At 43.1% G+C, this 20938-nt stretch overlaps 2 protein-coding genes across 5 annotated transcripts in view; both read left to right on the top strand.

The window, feature by feature from the left end:
• The window catches only part of flnba (filamin B a), a 64811-nt gene extending 49213 nt beyond the window's left edge, over window positions 1-15598 (top strand). For 2 of the 4 annotated variants that reach the window (XM_013908594.1, XM_013908592.1), the window contains 25 exons: window positions 123-323; window positions 965-1138; window positions 1225-1387; window positions 1795-1955; window positions 3194-3485; window positions 3808-3961; window positions 4039-4228; window positions 4308-4555; window positions 5369-5452; window positions 6661-6766; window positions 7247-7387; window positions 7619-7747; window positions 7836-8009; window positions 8280-8438; window positions 8530-8733; window positions 8849-9001; window positions 9087-9209; window positions 10531-10797; window positions 11002-11139; window positions 11229-11344; window positions 12617-12749; window positions 12920-13096; window positions 13267-13485; window positions 13713-13919; window positions 14067-15598. In XM_013908594.1, the coding sequence (XP_013764048.1) occupies window positions 123-323; window positions 965-1138; window positions 1225-1387; window positions 1795-1955; window positions 3194-3485; window positions 3808-3961; window positions 4039-4228; window positions 4308-4555; window positions 5369-5452; window positions 6661-6766; window positions 7247-7387; window positions 7619-7747; window positions 7836-8009; window positions 8280-8438; window positions 8530-8733; window positions 8849-9001; window positions 9087-9209; window positions 10531-10797; window positions 11002-11139; window positions 11229-11344; window positions 12617-12749; window positions 12920-13096; window positions 13267-13485; window positions 13713-13919; window positions 14067-14254 (4301 nt within the window). In that variant the 3' untranslated portion in view covers window positions 14255-15598. The remainder of the gene's footprint in view (window positions 1-122; window positions 324-964; window positions 1139-1224; window positions 1388-1794; window positions 1956-3193; window positions 3486-3807; window positions 3962-4038; window positions 4229-4307; window positions 4556-5368; window positions 5453-6660; window positions 6767-7246; window positions 7388-7618; window positions 7748-7835; window positions 8010-8279; window positions 8439-8529; window positions 8734-8848; window positions 9002-9086; window positions 9210-10530; window positions 10798-11001; window positions 11140-11228; window positions 11345-12616; window positions 12750-12919; window positions 13097-13266; window positions 13486-13712; window positions 13920-14066) is intronic. The other 2 variants (XM_013908595.1, XM_013908593.1) reach the window with 1 other exon arrangement.
• A 1320-nt stretch (window positions 15599-16918) lies between these two features.
• LOC102196679 (tripartite motif-containing protein 35-like) lies at window positions 16919-19455 on the top strand. Its single transcript, XM_005724745.1, has 3 exons — window positions 16919-17880; window positions 19041-19185; window positions 19258-19455. The coding sequence occupies exons 1-3, from the start codon at window positions 16919-16921 to the stop codon at window positions 19453-19455; spliced, it is 1305 nt and encodes a 434-aa protein (XP_005724802.1).
• The last annotated feature ends 1483 nt before the right edge of the window (window positions 19456-20938 follow it).

Here is a 20938-nt window from a genome sequence, read left to right as displayed (position 1 = left end):
CTGGAAAGCTGTCGTTTGGCTTTGTCAACAGACATGTTCATTGGTGAAACTCCAGGTTTTCTGTTTAAAGCAAAAATTTTGGTGGTTCTCCATGTAGCACAAATTCTAATTTCATATTCCAGGTGCAAAAGCGAAGACTGAGATTGTGGATAACAAAGACGGGACCTACACGGTGACCTACATCCCTCTGACTTCTGGCATGTACACCCTGCTGCTGAAGTATGGAGGAAAGACAGTCCCTGGTTTCCCTGCTAAGGTGATGGCGGACCCTGCTGTGGACACCTCCAAAGTCAAAGTGTTTGGACCTGGAGTGGAGGGACAAGGTACAGTATATATTTAGTTTGATACAAATCCAGTTTGGGAAGAATAATTTAAATGAGTGGCGTTCAAGTTGAGCAGTACTGTTTATTTTTTCCTGTTTGGTTTGCATTATCCTGCACAGTTGAATATTATACAAGTTAGAAGTCATAGAAAGTGAATTATGCAACTTAATAGCATTCGCTACAGTGGTTAATGAACCTAATATGATCATCCCAAGCACACGCTGAGAGTACATAAGCTCCACCCACCTGCTTATGTTTAATTGAGGGGCAGCCAATCACAAAACATTTTTTTAAATAGGGTGGCCTTACAGGGGGAGGAGATAAAATGGCTTATGTCAGACTGGGTTTAATTGAGAGACTCCACTATTGTGCTGAACTTTGAAGTGTTAATATTCAATGCTTCTCTTCATTTTTTGTGAATTGAAGAATTTTGTGTTGAGGGACTGTGTGTATTTTATGTAGTATAGTTTTTAAATCTCTTTGTGATATCGGGGTAATTTCCAACTTGATAAAACTCCTTCATAAGTCAACAGGTAGAGATGACTTGACAGCCTGAGTAAGTTTGGTGATGATCAAAAAACCCCTTGTGCCCAGTCAGAGTTCTGCTTAAAACACGCCTTCATCTGTTTCCCTCCCTCCAGCTGTTTTCAGAGAAGCCACCACAGAGTTCACAGTGGATGCTCGTTCTCTGACCCGGCGGGGTGGCGACCACATAAAGGCGGCGGTCAAGAACCCGTCTGGAGCTCTGACAGACTGTGTGGTTACAGACAAGGCCGATGGCACCTACTGTGTCGAGTACACTCCTTTTGAAAATGGTAACGCCTCCAGTCAGAACTGAACTGCTCAACATAAAACCTTTTTGTTGTGAAGTCCGTTTCATTTGTGTCAATCTTTATTTTAGGCGTCCACAGCGTCCAGGTTCTGTATGATGACACTCCAGTTCCCAATAGCCCATTCAGGGTTTCTGTGTCAGAGGGATGTGACCCGAGCAGGGTGGTGGCTACTGGCCCCGGGCTGGAACAAGGCCTGACTGACCAGCCCAACAACTTCAACATCTTCACCAGGTACTGCTGGGCAATAAAGTATGCACGTATATCCTTATAAATAAGGAGCAATAAAGTAGATAACTGTATGAGTCAGTAAAGATTATAGTTAACTGACAGAAAACTAAAACTACACTTTTACAGGGAATATTTAATTTAAGACTCTTTGGTTATATTTTTAAATGCACAATGTGTGACGAGGCATTATGCCTTTTTGTTTCAGTCTTTTTTTTCTTTTTCTTTTTTTTTTTTTAAGCCAATACAAACAAAAGGTAAACATTCTGTCATTTGCGCACAACATTTGTGCACAAATGACAAAATTGGCAATAAAATCATGTAAATCATCCTGTATCATCTGCAAACATTTGAACATTTTGACAGCCGTTGGTAGATAAAGTACAAATAATTTGGATGTGGTGTTCCTTCAGAGGGGCAGGTATTGGTGGCCTTGGCATCACTGTGGAGGGTCCATCAGAGTCTAAGATGTCTTGCACAGACAACAAAGATGGCAGCTGCAGTGTGGAGTACATTCCCTTCACACCAGGAAACTATGACGTCAACATCACCTATGGAGGAGAACACATCCCTGGTGAGATGATCTTTTTTTTTAAAAATTATTATTTTGGTTCCCTTACTAGCATAATAAGCTGTAGCACAGGGGATGGTTAAACCTGTAAAGCGTGCAGGAAAAACCCTACCTTTTAAAAATGGAAAGACAAGCATTCAGAAACAGTTCAGAGTAAACCAGGTGAGGTGTGAGGTGTTTCAGGCATGTCCACGCTGGACACAGAACACGCTGGAAAGATTATTTCTCTGAGCTAGTTGAGGGAACACCTCAGCATCCTGAAGCGTTTGCGTTTAACAACCCTTGTAGTTTATAAAACAACTTTCTTTGAGTGTATTTCATCTTAAGACCTTTCGCTTAGACTGCTGCCCTTGCAACTCAAAGTTGGATAAGGAGTGAATGGAGAAGGCATTTCATTTGTTTGAGACAATTTTCAACTGCAAGTTAATCACATTTGAGTCTTTTGTGTGTGAGTTGGTTAAAATAGGGTGGAAAGATCAGTATTTCTGGACCACAGTGGAGCTCTGTGGCATAGATAAACAGGAACTGGATCCAGATGGTTTGGGTCAGTTTTCTGAGATTTGTTGACAACAGAAAGAGAGAAGAATTTAATCAGACTTAATTCTGGTAATGTGAGAAGGCTCATGAATGGAGGAGGAATGGTTCTCATCAACATGAAAAACAGGAATAAACTAATTTAGCACAGCTTCACTAAGCTGTTTCACATGTGTTCATCTCTTAAAGATCTTTAATGTCACTTTAATAACACTTTGTTGCCTTTTCTCTCATTTGTACCTATAAACAGATGCTAATGATAAAAGGTGCAGTTAATGTTTAGTTGACATTACAAAAATGCTGTTATTGGTTGTTTGAAGACATGTTGAGGGTTTTGGCTTAATGTTTTAAAGATGTCAGTTTTAAATTTCTTGGACTGTGGTCTGAAAAGTTCTCATGTTTCTTTGTTTGACAACTTTTATGCGATGACTTTGTTTCTGCAGAGTCATTCAGCAGATACTGCAGCACTGTTATCTCTGTAACTTTGCATTTGTGGAGTGATTCACAGACATGTTGTCAGACAGTTATCCAGTATCTAGGAGTGCATTTTATTAGCATTTATTAAGAGGTGGCTTCACTCTGCACATCTGTCTACATGTCTGTGATGTCTCTGCTGCATGTGCTACAAACATTAAAGTGTCAAACAGCACGCTCTGCTACGAGTCTTGCTAGTTGTGTTTACACCTAATTTATTTTTCTGTACTTAGGGAGTCCATTTAAGGTCCCAGTTAAGGATGTGGTGGACTCTAGTAAGGTCAAAGTTTCTGGTCCTGGAGTGGCGTCAGGAGTCAGGGCCAATATCCCGCAATCGTTCACAGTGGACTGCAGGAAGGCCGGCGTGGCGCCCCTGGCTGTGGCAGTCGCTGCTCCCAAAGGCATTGCAGAGCCTGCGGAAGTGACTGATAATGGAGACGGGACTCACACAGTGTCCTACACACCGTCTGTGGAGGGACCGTACTCGGTGGCTGTAAAATATGCTGAGGAGGACGTCCCACACAGGTACACAGCTGTAGCAGTACAGCAGCAGAAGGAGTCGGGCAGCTTTGTGAAAATGTATACATTTGATTTGTTCTGGTTTTTTATAATTGAACTGCTGACACCTCAAATGATGGACTTAAGCTAAATTTAAGATTATATGAAACTACAGTGACTGATTATCCAGATAAAAATGCATGCAAAGCAGACCTTTTGAGTCGATTCACTCTAACAGCCAGAGGTGAACACTGTATTACTCTATCGCTGGTAATTTTTGTCCCTTTGATATCTGCTTGCTGTTGTGGTTCATACCGTCGATCAGTCTTTACTGTCTCTGATCTTTCAGTCCCTTCAAGTTTCGGGTTCTGCCCACTCACGATGCCAGCAAAGTACGAGCCAGCGGCCCCGGGCTGACCAGCGGCGTCCCCGCCAGCTTCCCCGTTGAGTTCAATATCGACGCTAAAGATGCTGGCCAAGGCCAACTGAGCGTGCTCATCACGGTCAGTATCACACACATAAGCATACACACACTAAAGTCGACCCCACACAGATTGTTATTCACTTCCTTCCTCTTCAGGACCAGGATGGCAAACCTAAGCAGCCCAGGATCCATGACAACGGTGATGGTACATACCAGGTATCATACATCCCTGACCGTGCTGGCCGGTACACCATCGTTATAAAATATGGTGGCGATGACATCCCAGCATCACCTTACAGAGTCCGTGCCACAGCAACTGGTGATGCCAGCAAGTGCACCGTGACCGGTATGTGATCGGAGTCTGACAGAAGGAATCTCATTTATTTTTAGGAGTCTGATTAATTCACAACGTGTACTTCTCCCAGGTTCAGGCGTGGGTCCCACTGTGGCCATTGGTGAGGAGCTGAGTCTGGTGGTGAATGCAAAGGGTGCTGGTAAAGGGAAAGTGAGCTGTGTGGTGGTTCAGCCCGATGGCACAGAGGTGGAGGCCGAGGTGCTGGAGAATGAAGATGGCACCTTTGACATCTTCTACACTGCGCCAGCTCCTGGCAACTACGTCATCTACGTCCGCTTTGGAGGGGAAAACATCCCACGCAGTCCCTTCAAAGTCACGGTGAGAAGAGAACTCATATTAGACAAACACTTTGAAAGCAGATGTCGCGGTCATCCAGAGTATCAAACATGTCCTTGTACACTGATTAACCTCATCTTAGTTTGACTGTTTGTTTTGTTTCTTTGTTTTTCCTGCTCGTTGTATTGGGCCTTTCATCGTCTTTCCTTGTGTTTGTGTGGGAGGGATCAAGTCATGTCACAGTGGAAGAAATTTTATTTGAACTGATGCGTATTTCAGTCTTAACAAAGCAGCTGTCTTTAGGCTGCACAGACAGATAAATGTTATTTCTTGAACTCTGATGTGATCAGATGTGAGGACTACATTTTAAGTGGATTAAAAAAAATGGGTTGGCTTTTGTGCTTACAGCCAGAGCCTGCCCAGACCATATAAGGGATATCTGACATCATATCAGATGGTGTTTAGAGCAGTCTGATGCCTACATTTTTGGCTGGACAATAAAGGCCGAATGCATAATGGTTCTGCTTTAGAGAAACTTGCATAACTAATTATAAATAAATATCCTCAAAAGGTCCTCAAAAATGGAGGGCAACAAAAATATAGGAAATTGATGCTATTCTTCTCTTATATTCCTAAAAAGTTTATTCCAGCCTGATAAGTGGGTGGAAATATGAGAACTTGATGTAATTTCTTAATGTTAAGGACAGAACACGTAAGATGTTTCTAGCCATTAATGGAAACTGCTGGTGGTGATCGCAGGTGTTTGTTTTCCACTCCAAACATAACTATGGACTTTGTGTAAAGAGACTCCCACATGTGTGTGAGATGTGTTAATCCTTACTGTCATGTCACCAGGCTACTGATGAGGTACCCATGATGAAAGGGCAGACATCTCTACAGCAACGGGCCGCTCCCCCTGGGGCTGGCTTCAAGCCATGGGTACCCCATTACACACACTTACACATGTTTTTAAGCCCTTCAGCAGATCGTTAGTGTCCTTTGGAGACATCTGATTCCAACTTTATTCTGCAGCAGAACAATTGGCCTTAAACTGGGGTTAGAAACATTAATTGGTTCATGATTTGAATAATAATGGTAATGGGAGGGTTACATCTTACCAGTTTGGGCATAATCACTGACTCTAGTCTTTATTCGAGTGAGCTGCAAAAGAAATCAGATGTTTTAGAAGCTCTTTGGAGGTGCAGGTCTGTCAGTAAGCTTATAGACACAGATATTGCAATGTTCTTCAGCTCACCTGAGCGCTGTACTAAGTTATTCAAGCAGGGATCTTTCTATTATCTGGATTCCTTTAGCCTCATATTGGATCAGCGGTGACATGAAACTGGATATCCACTCACTCAGTTAACCCACACGTCATGACTTTTTCTACTAAAAATGATCACCATGTTCCTTTTATGATGAAAGATAATATACAATTGTAATTATAGTTGATACTGATAAATCTGACAGCTGAGAGCTTTCATCCTTTGGAATAGGCTTTATTCTTAAGACCTGTCCATTTTCATGTGACCGCTTAGTCTGATCACTCTGTCAGGATGGCTTGAACCAGATAAGAGAGAAATCCTGGGAATGTTGAACCTGCCTTGTAGTACAGGCCCCAGGGTTGGTTAAGGCTGTGCTGCAGTGTGGTTTAGGTCGTCTTTTTCACTGTTTGGAGAACAGTATTTATAGAACACACTTTATATTCCCACACACCCTCTCTGTTGCGGGTGAATGGCTGCTGGTTGAACACTTAACTTCTCTCTCACTGCACTCCTTAGTGTATTCACTCAAACACTTTCTTTCCTCCATGCCATCGCTTCACAAACCACCATCTGTGTGCGAGATGCATTGCACAAAGGTGTTTTTGAGGGAGGGGGGCTGTTGTGGTGGTAACCTTTGCTCCTCTTCTTTCTTGGTGCACTCTTCATCACTGTGGCTGCATCAGAGTCACCCCATCATCATAGTCATCCACCTCTTCCTTCCTCATCCTTCCTTCATTGCACAACTCCTTTTCAGGATGCCCTTGTGTGGGCGGGGCTTGGAGGCAGCATGCTTGCATTTCAGGTTGCTGAGAACATTTTATTTTATTTTTTCCCCCCTCACTGACATGCTAAAGTCTGTCTTTGTGCCTGTCTTGTATTCAGGTGAAGTCTGAAAGCTACCAGCTAGATGGTACGAGCGTTAACGGCAGTGGCTTCAGACCTTTCGACATGGTGATTCCTTTCGCACTCAGGAAGGGAGAAATCACCGGTAAGGAAGAAAGGGGTGGATGGTCTCAGTGAATTTGTGCTTATTTGAGGTGTTGAGAGACACAAGGTTTTATCATAACAAAAAAAGCACCAGCAATTCTAGAAAAAGTTTCATAAGTTATTTAAAACTTCACTGCACACAGTAAGTGATTAAACACAAGAAATGCAATTTATTCAGATCAGCAGAGGCTGAGGACACATTTTCAGCTTTCTGGCTTTCTCTGCGGTATAAAACCTGCATACTCTGCCACCTGCAGCAGTATATTTTTTTTTTTGTGTGAATCGACAGATGTGAGTAACCAGTAAATTGAAATGTGGATGAGACATTCATGGGTTAATATAATCAGTTTAGTTATTAGAAATGACACAGTCTGTACAAACTAATATGTTAAAGGGGATCAGAGTTTAAGACACTGACCAATAAATGGACAGTCTGACTCTTCCATTATAAAAATGGCTAATCAAGAAACTTCTCTTACAGGTGAGGTGTTGATGCCTTCAGGTAAATCCGCTCAGCCTCTAATCACAGACAACCTGGATGGGACGGTCACAGTGCAGTACTCTCCTACTGAGGCCGGTCTGCACGAGATGCACATCAAATACAACGGCACACACATCCCAGGTAAACACATACACTCATGTGGCATTAGCACCATGACTAGACCCCTTATAGTGATAACTACTGAGCTTGCTCCTCACAGGGGCCTCGGTTTGTCAGGATAAATCTTGGTGGGGTGTATGAATTGAGTTCTGAAGTGGCTGGTTGGGTTTACCGAGGGCTCATGAATTTCACAGTATTATTACTAGTGCTGCAAACTTAGTTTGCTGTAACTAGGTTCACTCTGTGTTGCAGAATCTCCCCTTCAGTTCTATGTGAATCACGCCAGCAGTCCCAACGTCACAGCTTACGGTCCTGGTCTGAGTTATGGTGTCGCCAACAAGTTGGCTACCTTCACAGTCTTCACAGAGGACGCCTCTGAAGGTACGGGTTATACATTTTATTTTTCATTATTTAACAGTGTGTTTTGACTCAGTTCAGTCTCGCTGACCAAGCCCGTCTCTCTCTCCAGGAGGTCTGGACCTGGCTATCGAGGGTCCGTCCAAAGCAGAGATCAGCTGTGTGGACAACAAAGACGGGACCTGCACTGTCAGCTACCTGCCCACGCTGTCAGGAGACTACAACATCCTGGTCAAATACAATGACGAGCACATTGCTGGCAGCCCGTTCACTGCCAGGATTACCGGTCAGGCACCAATGCACAATATTAGTACTATAAATTGTCTACCAGTGTAGCTTGTTAGCTCACTTGTTTAAAAAAGTTGAGCTTGTTTAAACAAGTGATTATTTTGCTACTGATGTAGACATGAAATCAGATTTTTTTTTTTTTTTTGAAACGTTAAAGAAATGAGTTTTTGCAGTTCTCGTCTCAATAATTTAGCCACTGTAGTCTACACTGGGTTTGCTATATTTTGTCATCTAACACTTTACCTTCTTACTTCTGTTCGTCTTTCAGAGGACAACCAGCGGCGCTCTCAGGTCAAACTGGGCTCGGCTGCAGATTTCTCTCTGGACATCAATGAGACGGACCTCAGCCTGCTCAGCGCCAGCATCAGGTCGCCCTCTGGACGTGACGAGCCCTGCTTGCTGAAGAGGATGGCCAACAACCACATCGGTAAGATCCACAAAGGCACATTTGAAACAAATGAGTCCAACATTTACCGAAATTGCTCCTCTCACCTTCAACTCGTTTCTCCTCCTCACAGGTATCTCCTTCATCCCCCGGGAAGTGGGCGAGCACCAGGTCAGCATCCTGAAGAATGGTCGTCATGTCGCCAACAGTCCCATCACCATCATGGTCGTCCAGTCTGAGATTGGCGACGCCAGTCGAGTCAAAGCTCACGGTGACGGCCTCGTCCAGGGAACCACCTTCAGCAACTCGAGCTTTATAGTCGACACGCGGGAGGCAGGTCAGTGTCAGCCTGTTCTAAACAATGCATTTATTTTCTAATATAAACTCAAAATTCTTCCTTTGAAGCACTAATAATAATGACATCAATGCCAATGATGGCGATCTGTTTCCAGGTTATGGCGGTCTGGCTCTGTCCATTGAAGGTCCCAGTAAAGTAGACATCCAAACAGGGGACATGGAGGACGGGACCTGTAGAGTCACTTACTGTCCGACCGAACCTGGAAACTACATCGTCTCAATCCGCTTCGCTGAGGAGCACGTGCCAGGTAGAGAGGAGCAAAAGTAGCTGAAAAACAGTTTGTTCAGTGTTCTAATGAAGCGTGCAACTTAACGAACGTGTGGCGTCAACAGGAAGTCCGTTCACAGTGAGGGTGACGGGTGAGGGTCGTATTCGGGAGAGCATCACCAGACGACAGAAGGCGGCGTCTGTCGCCAGTGTCGGGAGTGTGTGCGACCTCAGCCTAAAGATACCAGGTACACAGACGTTTGGTGACTATGTTCATGATGTTGCGCGTGTGTAACACAAACTTCAGGAAAAATAGAACCAAATGGATTTTTGTTGTTTTGGGCCGTCTCTTTAAGTAGATCAGAGCTGCTCTGTCTGAAACTCCAGCTTTTCCCAGTTTTCCTCGCTGCTGCTCTGTAGTCTGTAGTCTCTTTGACATTTAACTTTTCTTATTTCCCTGTTCTATCATTCCCTTTCTATGAGAACTTTTCACTCATCTTATTTCCTGTCTGCCTTTTATCTTTCATCGATCTTTTACTTTTTTCTTCTCTCTTGTCAATCATGTCTCTCCTTCTCCTCAGCTTCTCCTCGTTTCCTCCTCTACTGCCTTGTTCCCTTCTCCTACCCCTCAATCCTTTCCCTTCCTCTGTATGCTCTCTTCCTCATCTTTTTCCTCCAGTGAGCTGGTTCCTCCTCGTCCTGTCTCGGCAGCTCCTTTCTCACACCACCTACCGCTCCTACTGCTCTCTCTGGTGGTCTGGAAGATCCAGCGTTCCCATGACTCAATCCTCTGCTGCTACCCGGAATCAGAACCTGTCTCCTGGCTGTGTCCGGCTAGTCTCTGGCCTCTCCGGTCTGGTGCTGGCAGGGGGAGCCAGAGCAGTGAGGGGTGTTTGGGTTGTTGATGCCCCCTATTTGGGACGCAGTGCTAGGGTGGAGGGTGCGTTGTAAAACTAGCTTTAACTGCTTTATTTTTTTTAAGTGGGCATGAAAGATTCCACTTCATCTTTTATCAGTTTGTTTTGATACAGAGTAATTTTTCTGCATCACACACGCAACAAGGGAGTGCTTGGCTGCTCCTACCTACAGCAGCACCAATATAAGATTAGGGGAACTTTAGTTTAGTTTTTATTTTTGTGTTATGATATTGATAAAGACAACTGGTTAAAGATGTATAAAAGCAACCCTTGTGACCCTCAAGGCAGGTGTTTTTGGGTAACTTGCACGGTTGCATTTGATCAGTAAGTTGTGAACTGGATGGTAAAGTTTGCACTGTGCAAGCAACCTCGCAGTTGTTCACTGTATGAAGGACCTTGTGTTACTTCTGATTATGTCTCTTGGAGGTCGTAGCACAGTTTAATTTGAGTTAAATTTCCTTAAACCTCCCTTTTCCTTTTCTCATTTGCCATGCCTGTCCTTACGGTCACAGCAACCGGTTCTGGTATGTTTCAGCTTTAATTTGATCTGAATAACAAATAAAATGACGAACTCATGAATGATCATGTGGTGAATCAGTCAACAAATGCACACAAATGTAAATGTATAAATGTCTCCTTCCTCTCTTCTCAGCGATCGACATGCAGGACGTCACTGCTGAGGTCACCTCCCCCTCTGGAGCCAGTCAGCCAGCAGAGCTCGTGGCCACGGGTAACGACGCCTACTGTGTGCGCTTCGTGCCCACTGAGATGGGCGTGCACAGCGTGAGCGTCAAGTACAGGGGCGTGCACGTGCCAGGCAGCCCCTTCCAGTTCACTGTGGGGCCGCTGGGTGAGGGCGGGGCTGGCAAGGTGAGGGCCGGAGGTCCAGGACTGGAGGGAGCACTGGCAGGAGAGCCAGGTACGCACAGAACACCGGATCCAAAAGTCTGTCCATTAAATGTCAAAATTAAAGAAACTCATCCTGTTCCTCTGTGCCACAGGCAACACTGTTGTTAAATAAAGTTTCACACAGTGCTACATTGGTTTTTACTTTTAAAATGTGGACTGATGGAGAAGGATCTGTGCCTTGTGAATGTTCAGTTTTCTTGTATCTTTTCACCAGCTGAATTCACGATCTGGACGAGAGAGGCAGGAGCTGGTGGTCTGTCGGTTGCCGTGGAGGGACCCAGCAGGGCTGAGATCTCCTTCGATGACCGCAAGGACGGATCCTGCGGCATTTCTTACGTCGCTCAGGAGCCTGGTAGATGATTCACACACGCTCACGCTTTACCTGTTGGCTGTTTGCTGATGTGTTAGACTGAGTTTCCATCTTCCCACCTCCTTTTCCAGGTGATTATGAGGTTTCGGTGAAGTTTAACGACCAGCACATACCCGACAGCCCCTACCTGGTTCCTGTTGTCGCTCCAGTGAACGACGCCCGTCGCCTCTCTGTTGCGGGTCTTCAGGTGAGGCATGAGGAGACACCTCCCCACCCAGCCTGCCCTGCTTGATTAAAGGGCGGTGATGAGGCAGTTGCATAAAAATGTGACTTCATTACCAAAGCAGGGACTCGAATGGTTTGGGCTGTTAATCATTGATTTTAAATTGGATTCAAAGCGACATCTTAAACAGCCCGAGTCAGTCGATCCTCAACAGCTGCACAGATACTCAGGTTAAACTAAAGTTCTTTATGCAACTGATCTCATGGATATGACCACAGCCAGGCAAACGCATACAGTTTCCACTTTGACTAAAAAAAGGGTTCAGTCCGCTTTAGGTTCACTTGGTGTCTTGAGTGGGTTTACTCATTTTAGTTTAGCTCTTATTAATTGTTTGAAAGTGTTCAGTTTTTAGTATTTAATGTAATTATAATACAGGTGTGGGTTTGTCAGGTGTGGACTTTTAGATACTACAGTATAAACATGGTAATTGGGGTTTGAATGGCAGACATCCCAGCAAAGCTTCCAGATGCTTGTTGGGTTGAAGGACTTTATCATGTAGACGATGAAGAAATTTCTTTTATAAATTGAGTTTTATGTGCATTTTATCTTAAGGGTGGCCACTGTTTCACAGGTTTGTACTAGATTTATTATGTAATGTAAAGTAAAAAGCTCTTTCGAGTGGCTGAGTTTGGGTACCTGTGGTCAGGAAGTCGTCCGTGCAGTTTTGCCTGGCTCTGGTCATCCCTCGCTTTGTCTGGTGTGGAACTGTTGGTGTTTCTCTTGTGTTTCATTTAAAGGCTTTTAACAGTACAATCATCCGTTTCATCAGCTCCTGGGTGTCCCAGCTGCAGCAGACAGACTTCCTTGTCTTCTTAGAGACTGTAGTTTGTTTTTGTCTATCGCTTGAGACATTCTTCTGCTCTGTCTGCATTATTTATGTTTGTTCATTTTGGCTCTTGCAGTTCAGACAGAAGATAAAGATCTCAGTTCTTAATGAGAATAATGAATCACTGCTGTAAGACCAAGGAGATGGAAACACTTTAAACCAGAAAGTAGATCAGCTTTATGACATTTTTTCCTCATAATAAGACTAATCTACTGACAGTCTAACCCTTCTGAGTCTGTCTGCTGGAGTTGCACTAAGTGGAGCTCAGGTAAGAGTAGAGCAGAGGATATGCACTGAAGTTATTTGTCTTTAGCACTCTGATCTTCAAAAACCAGAGTGTGTGTGTTTAAGATGTTTTTCCTGTTCGTCAAATGTCCGTCCTGTACACTGACTTTGTGTGAAACCGACAGGAGTCTGGTCTAAAGGTGAATCACCCAGCATCCTTTGCGGTGCGTCTAAATGGAGCCAAAGGCAAGATGGATGCCAAAGTCCACAGTCCCTCTGGAGCTCTGGAGAAGTGTGTCGTCACAGAGCTGGAAAGAGGTGTGTGTGTGTGTGTGTGTGTGTGCGCGCGTGCCTGTCTGGGGGTTTTTTTGTTTATTTTTTTTAATTGTAAAGGTGATTTCCAGAGGATTTATGGAAACTTCAGTAAGAACAAAGGCACATACTATGAAATCGCTGCAGCTAACAGACCCTTCTGTACTGTCTTCTAGACAAGTACGCTATCCGGTTCATCCCCAGGGAGAATGGCGTCCACACCATTGATGTCAAATTCAATGGCTCTCACATCCCGGGAAGTCCTTTCCAGGTCCGAGTCGGGGAACCAGGACAGACTGGAGAGCCTGGTTTGGTTTCAGCATACGGATCAGGACTGGAGAGAGGAACAACAGGTGAGTAACTGTTTTACCTGCTGCAGCCTTAAATTTTTCGCTTCATAACTGCTGTGAGCCTGTTTAGAGCATAAAGTTGAGCAAAGTTCAGTGTGATTTATCCACTGCTCAGTTTTCATGTATACCAGCTTGGAGTTGTTCAACAAAACATCACTTCTTAAATCTTGCAGGTACCCAGTCAGAGTTCATCATTAACAACACTAAGGCAGGCCCCGGGTCCTTGGCTGTGACCATCGAGGGCCCGTCAAAAGTAAAGATGGACTGTCAGGAGGTTCCCGAAGGCTACAAGGTGCAGTACACTCCCATGGCACCTGGAAACTACCTGATCAGCATTAAATACGGAGGCCCAAACCACATCACTGGGAGTCCCTTCAAGGCCAAAGTCACAGGTAAAATGCTGCTCTTAGTTAAAGCTGGTTACAAATGTTCCGTGATTCAGATTTGGATCACTTTTCAAGTTCATCCAAGCCCAAATTCTGGTTTTAAAGCAATATAAACTGCTGGATCGAAAACTGCAGACTTCACATAACCTCTCTGGCAGCGGTTCATAACAAGAAATGGCTGTTGAATCTGCCTGCACCACATGGTAAAGTTAAACTTTTTTCCTGCCTTTCAGGTCCTCGCCTTGTGAATGTAACAAACGCCAGCGAGACATCAACCCTGACACTGGATCCGGCAATTCGGGCATCCAGCAGCTTCACGCAGAGCGCCATGCCCAGGCTGGGTGACTCCGATGCCAGCAAGGTGGTGAGCCGAGGAGCTGGCCTGAGCAAGGGCTTTGTGGGCCAGAGGAGCAACTTCACTGTCGACTGCAGCAAAGCAGGTACGGAGGAACTGCGTGTAGAAGCCATCTTTTAAGAGAATAATTTAAGTATTTCCTTTCAGTGCACAGGTTAAAACTCACAAAGATGAAAAGTCACATATTTAAAGATTAATTTGCTATCATACATGTTCTTCTACCTCCTCCCAGGTAGGAACATGCTTCTGGTGGGTGTGCACGGCCCGCAGGTCCCCTGTGATGAGGTGCTGGTCAAACACATGGGCAACCTGCAGTACAACGTCAGCTACGTGCTGAAGGAACGGGGCAACTACATCCTGGTGGTCAAGTGGGGTGAGGACCACATCCCGGGCTCCCCCTTCCACGTCGCCGTCCCCTGATGAGCCAAGAAACTTTCCGTCTCTCCTCCGGCACCATTTTGCATCCCCATTTGAGTTAAGACACATTAGCTGCACTACAAATAACTGCCCAGTGAACAAGCTGCTGAGCAACGTTTTCTCTGCTAACTTTGTTTTCAGCTCAAATCAGATGATTTTTGAGGGTTTTCTGAAGCAACTCATTTACATTTTGAAATGTTTCTCCTTGATATAGAACAATGCCAGAATTAAAAAAACAGAGAAAATAAATGCACCACTGAATAGAGACTTTGAACTCTTAGACACTTTTCTGGTAGTGAATCATTGAAGAGGACTGGTAGATGTACTCTAGTTTACTAGATTGAACTGACTGAAGGTAAAAGATCTAAAATCTGTTGATTTAAAACTGCCCTGCAATTTTCAATTGGCTCATTTTGCACTTGAATTTTTATCCTAGATTCGTGAATTAACGTTTGCTGGTTTTACACAGGTAGTTAATGCACCTGCACATCAGCTGGTATTGAACTGAATATGTTAAGTTTGAAGTGAAACAAGTAGATCCGAAGCTTTTAAATACCTATGTGCAAAAATATATATGCATAACTGGAATTTCACCTTGACATGAGGTTTCCTATAGTTTAAATGCATGATGAAGAGAATATGCTACTGGTTTAGCTGGGAACCGGGCGGTTATCACCACATCTGTGCAGAACCTTTCCTCAACAAAATTACTGAACCACTGTGATGGAAAAAAGAAAAGTGATCATCTCAAACATCTCAAAAAAGGAGAACTGGATTTGTCTTTGAGTTGTTTTTTTTTTTTTGTTTGTTTGTTGTCCGTGTCATTAATTTACTCCAAGACAAACTAAACTGTCAAACTGTACGCCAACTACTGATGTTTAATGTTTCTTGCGCCTAAACTAGCTGCCAGAGTCCTACGTGTACTAAAGGTTGCCATAACGAGTCAATGATTGTTTAAGATGCCTTCACACTACTGTTTCCTGCACTGTTCAACAGACTACTTAATTATGTGCTGGAGTTTAGATGTCCTCCTGTCTTCTCGCTTGTTTCTTCTTGTATTTTCATACGAGCAGATCTGACTCAGTTTTGATTGAAAACAGATCTAAGATGGAAAATTAAAGGCCAGAACTTTAGTTTTTGTGTAAATCTGAAAATCTACATGAATTTAATGTTGCCTTATCACTGCTACTTTTGATACTTAAGAGATGAAAGTTGTGGGGTTTTTTGTTTGTGGGGTTTAAGGGGAAGCTTCTCATTTTGTATTGGGGAATTGGTGTTTTAATGTGAAACTAGACCCTGAGATATGATGTACATTTGATAATTAAAATAAAGAACAGTTAGAACGTCGGAGTTAAGTGTTTCATTTCATTGATGTCATGTCTCCGGCTGTCTTCCAGTTTTATTGGATTGGCACACAATGCAAGTGGAAAGCTGCCTTTTATTTGGCAGGCAGGAGTTTTTACGACTGTCTTTAGTGCCAAATGTTGGTGTGCCTCATTTTGTATAGCAGGATTATGGTGCCATGATTTGTGCTGGAGTGACCAGAGTGGGCAGGATTAGAAATGAATAGAGGAGCAAGAGAAAAATTTATTATTTGCATTGGGTTTTAAGTTTAAATTTTATTGACGCACCTATTAATTCCTCATTGTAGCATAAATTCTCTGATTGTACTCTGTCAATATCCCATAATCCACTAATTTTTCATAAACGGGATCCTCTTTCCTCAATATGTCACATGCTGTCACAAAAAATAGCTGAAAATATATTTTAGTATTTTTGGACCAATTTATTACAAATTAAGTACGTACTTTAAATATCCTTTCCACCCAGAGCTAAAGAAATCCCTGCATAATGACCTTCATCTATCCAGTGCCATTTAAAGGTAAAGACTTAGTTTACAAGAAGCACATTATTGTACTTTAAAGGTAAGAGCAGAAAATCTCATTGTTTCGGGTATTATGGAAATTGCTTGGTGAGTGGTGTTTTTATTTCCCTCTTCTATTAAAAACCCATCTGTGCCTGTTGGAGCTAATGTTTGATGTGATAGTGGGGGGGCCTTAATATAAAAAAAGACCCACCCACCTTCACTTGATGGCAAAGGTAATTAACTATACACATTTCAGAAATCTTGGTTCTTTATTAGGAAATAATTGCAGCATGTTTCTGCCTTTATATTGTTTGACAATTTGTGTAACACATCTTATGCAGTGATTGTTGTTACTTACATAGCAACCATAGTTCTATTGTGCCTAAGGATCGTCTCAAACTGCTAAAGCAATATTTGATAACAGCTGTGTTAAAGGCATCATGAACAAGTTTGAAGCAAACTCACTGCCAGGAATGTCACGTTTTAGTTTTCTAACTTTCTCCCACATTGGATGAACTATTAACGAGCTCTGATCGACTGACAGTACCTCGCAATCACTGTTAAACATTAAATAAGTGACACATCTACCATCTAAATATTTTTCGCAGTTGTTGGTTAACAAAACGCACCTTTGTTCTGGTTAAACTGCAATCTGTAGCTGGTTATCCAAACCAGAAATTTCTTCTTCCTCTGAGAAAAGCACAAGCAGTGCGAGAGAGAAGCTTCAGCTTAAAGACCGAAGACCGACACAGAGACGACGACAAGGAAAACCTGTGTTTTCAGCTTCTCTCTGATAAAAGATGTCTTTCCAGTCCGAGGAGGATCTTTCCTGCCCCGTCTGCCATGATATCTTTAGGGATCCCATTTTCCTGTCATGCAGCCACAGCTTCTGCAAGATGTGTCTGAAGGACTGGTGGGCACAGAAGCTGGAACAGCAGTGCCCAGTCTGTAAGAATATATCTGAACAGAGTGACCCACCCTGTAACTTGGTCCTAAAGAACCACGCTGAGGCCTACTTGCAGGAGAGAGATCAGAGTGCTTCAGTGGAGTCTGAGGTTCTGTGCAGTCTGCACTTTGAGAAACTCAAACTCTTTTGTCTGGACCATCAGGAGCCAGCCTGTGTCATCTGTCGTGATTCGAGAGCACACGTCGACCACAAGTTCAAACCCATTGATGAGGCTGTGCAGGATCACAAGAAAGCGCTTCAGAAATCTCTGGAACCATTACAGGACAAACTGAAGGTCTTCCAAAAAGTGCAAGAAAACTTTGATATAACACAGCAACGCATAAAATTCCAAGATCAACACATAGAGAAACAAATCAAGGAGCAGTTTAAGAAGTTTCACCAGTTTCTACACGAGGAAGAGAAGGTCAGGCTCACCGCTTTGAAGAAGGAAGAGCAAGAGAAGAGTCAGAAGATGAAGGAGAAGACTGCGGCTTTGAGCAGAGAGATGCCATCTCTTTTACAAACAATAGGAGCTGCAGAGGAAGTGCTGAGAGCTGAAGATGTCTCATTCCTGCAGAACTACAGCGCTACACTGAAAAGTGTCGAGCAGTATTCCTCAACGGATGATCCACCGCTGGTCTCAGAAGCTCTTATAGATATGGCTAAGCACCTGGGAAACCTGACTTACAACATCTGGAACAAGATGAAGGGGGTGGTTTTTTACGCTCCTGGGACTCCAAACGCTGGTCATCCAGAACGCTCTGTCTCCGAAGATCTGACCAGTGAGAGGCATCAGTCTCCTGACAAGCCAGAAAGGTATCCAATTTTTCTGTCTACAGGAATTCCCACTAAAGGGTGTGGTGGACTCCAGTAAGGTCAATATTCCTGAGAATACTAACAAAAAATCTACTGGGTTTGGGATTTAGGAGAAAAATACAAATGACTGATAGTGTTAGGATACTATTATTACCTGCTTTGATGACTTAATTCTCACTGGGTTTAATCTGATGTGGGCCATCTGATGATCTACGTTTTGGGCCTTTTTTAGTATTGGATGAAGTACATAGTCCTGTCTTTTCTTCTTTGTACAATTTATTTTGAGGTGGGTTAAAATTCACTTTTTTTTATTCAGCACCTTTCAAAATTAGACACAGTAAAAAGTTCAGCATCAGAATCTTTTTGTGTGTGATAATGAATAACTAATTTAGAGGTTGTGCTTCTGATTTGTCTATTCAACGATCAAATGAAGGCGACAGTGCAAAGGTAAAACCCTCTTAACAGGAAGAACCTTCCTGCAGAACCAGGCTCAGGGAGGGGCAGCCATCTGGTGTGACTGGGTATGGGTAAGGGGAGGAAGACGGGACAAAAGACATGCTGTGGGAGAGAGCCAGAGATTAATAATGACTAATGATTAGATGTAGAGCGGGGTATAAACACAAGGTGAGTGAAGAAGAAACACGTAGACCTATTGGAGCGTAACAAAGGGAGGATTCAGGGTCACCTGATCACACCCTAACCATAAGCTTTGCCAAAAACAAAGTTTTATGCCCAATCTTAAAAGTAGAGAGGGTTTCTGTTTACCCAGTCCAATCTGAGAGCTGGCTCCACAGAGGTGGTGCCTGAAAGCTGAAGGGTCTGCCTCCAACTCTACTTATATTATTCTAGGAACAACAAGTAAGCCTGCGGTGTGAGAGTAAAGTACTCTAATGGGGTGATGTGGTACTATCAGGTCTTTAAGGTAAGATGAACACTGATTATTTGGGACCGTGTATGTGAGGAGATGGATTTTAAATAATATTCTGGATTTAAACGGACACCAGTAAAGAAATATCTCTTGCCAGTTGGCATAAACTGGTCAGATGGTTGTAGCTAAAATATCTGGGCCTTTTCATATCTGGTTGCTGCTGTGGTTCATACTGTTGTGCCCTGAGAATCAGAGTCTGTGCTGATTGTCTCTGATCTTTCGGTCTCTTCAGGTTTTGGATTCTGTCCACTTACGATGCCAGCAAAGTACGAGCCAGCGGCCCTGGGCTGACTAGCAGTGTCTCTGCCACATTTCCAGCTGAGTTTAACATTGACGCTAAAGATGCTGGCCAGGGTGAACTGAGCGTGCTCGTCGTGGTCTGTATCAGACACACTTATATACATACGGTAAAACAGATATCACTTTAACTTCCGTTCCTTCCTCTTCAGGACCAGGGTGGTAAAGATAAGCAGGCCCGCATCCATGACAACGGGGACGGTACATACCGGGTATCATACGTCCCCAACCGTGACGGCTGGTACACCATCATTATAAAATATGGAGGTGATGACATCCCAGCATCACCCTACAGAGTCCATGCCACATCAGCTGGTGCTGCCAGCATGTCCGCATTGAGTGGTATGTGACACAGTCTGACATCAAGCATCTCATCTTTTTACCAATTTGATTTATTTATAATGTGTCCTCCCCCAGGTCCTGACATGCATCCCACTTTGGCTTTTGGTGAGGAGATGTTTTTGTATCCCATTTCAGTGGCAGCACCGTTGGAAGAACACAGCCCTCATTTGTCGCACATTGTTGGGTTATATGGACTGCAGCAAGATCTGCAAAGTCCACAATGGCCATGAAGCCTGCTAAAGCCAGAAGTGATTAACTGCTAAAGGGAATAGTCTGACTTTTACTTTAGAAAGACTTAAATTATTCCCATTAGCAACACAATTACACAATTAAATCAATTAGCTAATGTAGTTATGAGACTAATCATTAAATATTATATTGCTAAATGAATGTTATTAAAAATGGGAAATGGTTGAATTTTAAAAAAATGATAATAACTTTTTATAAGGCATCTTTCTAAAGAAAGTTACAAGAGACAAAAGTAAAAGGAGATACAAATGAGTAATAAAGAGAATGAAAAATCAGCCAATTAAAGCTAATATAAAAAATAAATTACATTTAAAATGATCACTGAGACAAGATAATTTAAATAATTATGAAAGACAACAAATGCTCAAAGTGGAGGTGTGGAGGCACAGGAAAAGCCTGAAAGAGATACTGTTCCAAAGACAGGATTGTGGGATAGCAGAGCCTCGGCTGAGGACCTCGGGTTACGACCTGCTCGTACGATGTGAGGACATTTGAAATATACAGTGGCATGAGCCCAGATTGGACAGCAACATCAAATAAAATCTATTTTACAAATTGATATAGGTAGCCATTAATAAGTGTTGCTGTGAGTGTGTTGGACGCATCAGAACCAGTCATGATTATTCTGTCTTTTGCCCATTTAGCTGCAGGAAGTTCTATGGCATCCAGCGTTTAATTTATGGATACAGTACATTGAGTTTGGAAATGGTTCTAAAATTATCCAACAGAGTCTAGAGAGGGTATTTTCAAAAGAGGTTTTATGAGGTTTTTAAGTATTTAGCTACAATCTGTTAATTCTGTTGTTGTACATTTTATCCTACTTGTGCTCAAGCCTCTGTAATACAAACATGTCACGCTTGCCAAATGTTTTCTTGCATCTTGTTCTTTAAATATCGAATCCCAAATAAAGAAAATCTCTAAAGAAATCTCCTACAAAATGATCTTCATCCATGCAGTGCATTTTAGAGTTTAACATTTGATTTAGAGCAATGAATGTGTTTCCTGTGCAGTTTATGGAAAGATCATCACACTGCTTCACACTCACACACTGGTACTCTGGAAACAAGTGTCTATGGGTGATGTTTGACAGATATTCATTAGTCCATCTCCTCCCGACTTCCTCTGACATACTGAACTCTGTGCCACGCAATCAGCACATTAAAGATAACAGTGATAACACAAACCTCTGGTCCTGTAGTCACGGAGCTGTGATTTGATGTTACTGGATGGAACAGAATAACT

The sequence above is a fragment of the Pundamilia nyererei genome, unplaced genomic scaffold, assembly GCF_000239375.1.
Source record: "Pundamilia nyererei isolate P.nyererei 1_Seehausen unplaced genomic scaffold, PunNye1.0 scaffold00012, whole genome shotgun sequence".
NCBI lineage: Eukaryota > Metazoa > Chordata > Actinopteri > Cichliformes > Cichlidae > Pundamilia > Pundamilia nyererei.
Note: the sequence above shows the minus strand (reverse complement) of the source record. Positions and strands in the feature narration are given on the sequence as shown.

What these genes read in the sequence shown, in the direction of transcription:
- LOC102196679 (XM_005724745.1), top strand. Translation starts at nt 16,919, where the DNA reads ATGTCTTTCCAGTCCGAGGAGGATCTTTCCTGCCCCGTCTGCCATGAT. An exon ending in TCTCCTGACAAGCCAGAAAG is followed by an intron (nt 17,881 to 19,040) that starts GTATCCAATTTT and finishes CGGTCTCTTCAG; the next exon opens with GTTTTGGATTCTGTCCACTT. An exon ending in AACTGAGCGTGCTCGTCGTG is followed by an intron (nt 19,186 to 19,257) that starts GTCTGTATCAGA and finishes CTTCCTCTTCAG; the next exon opens with GACCAGGGTGGTAAAGATAA.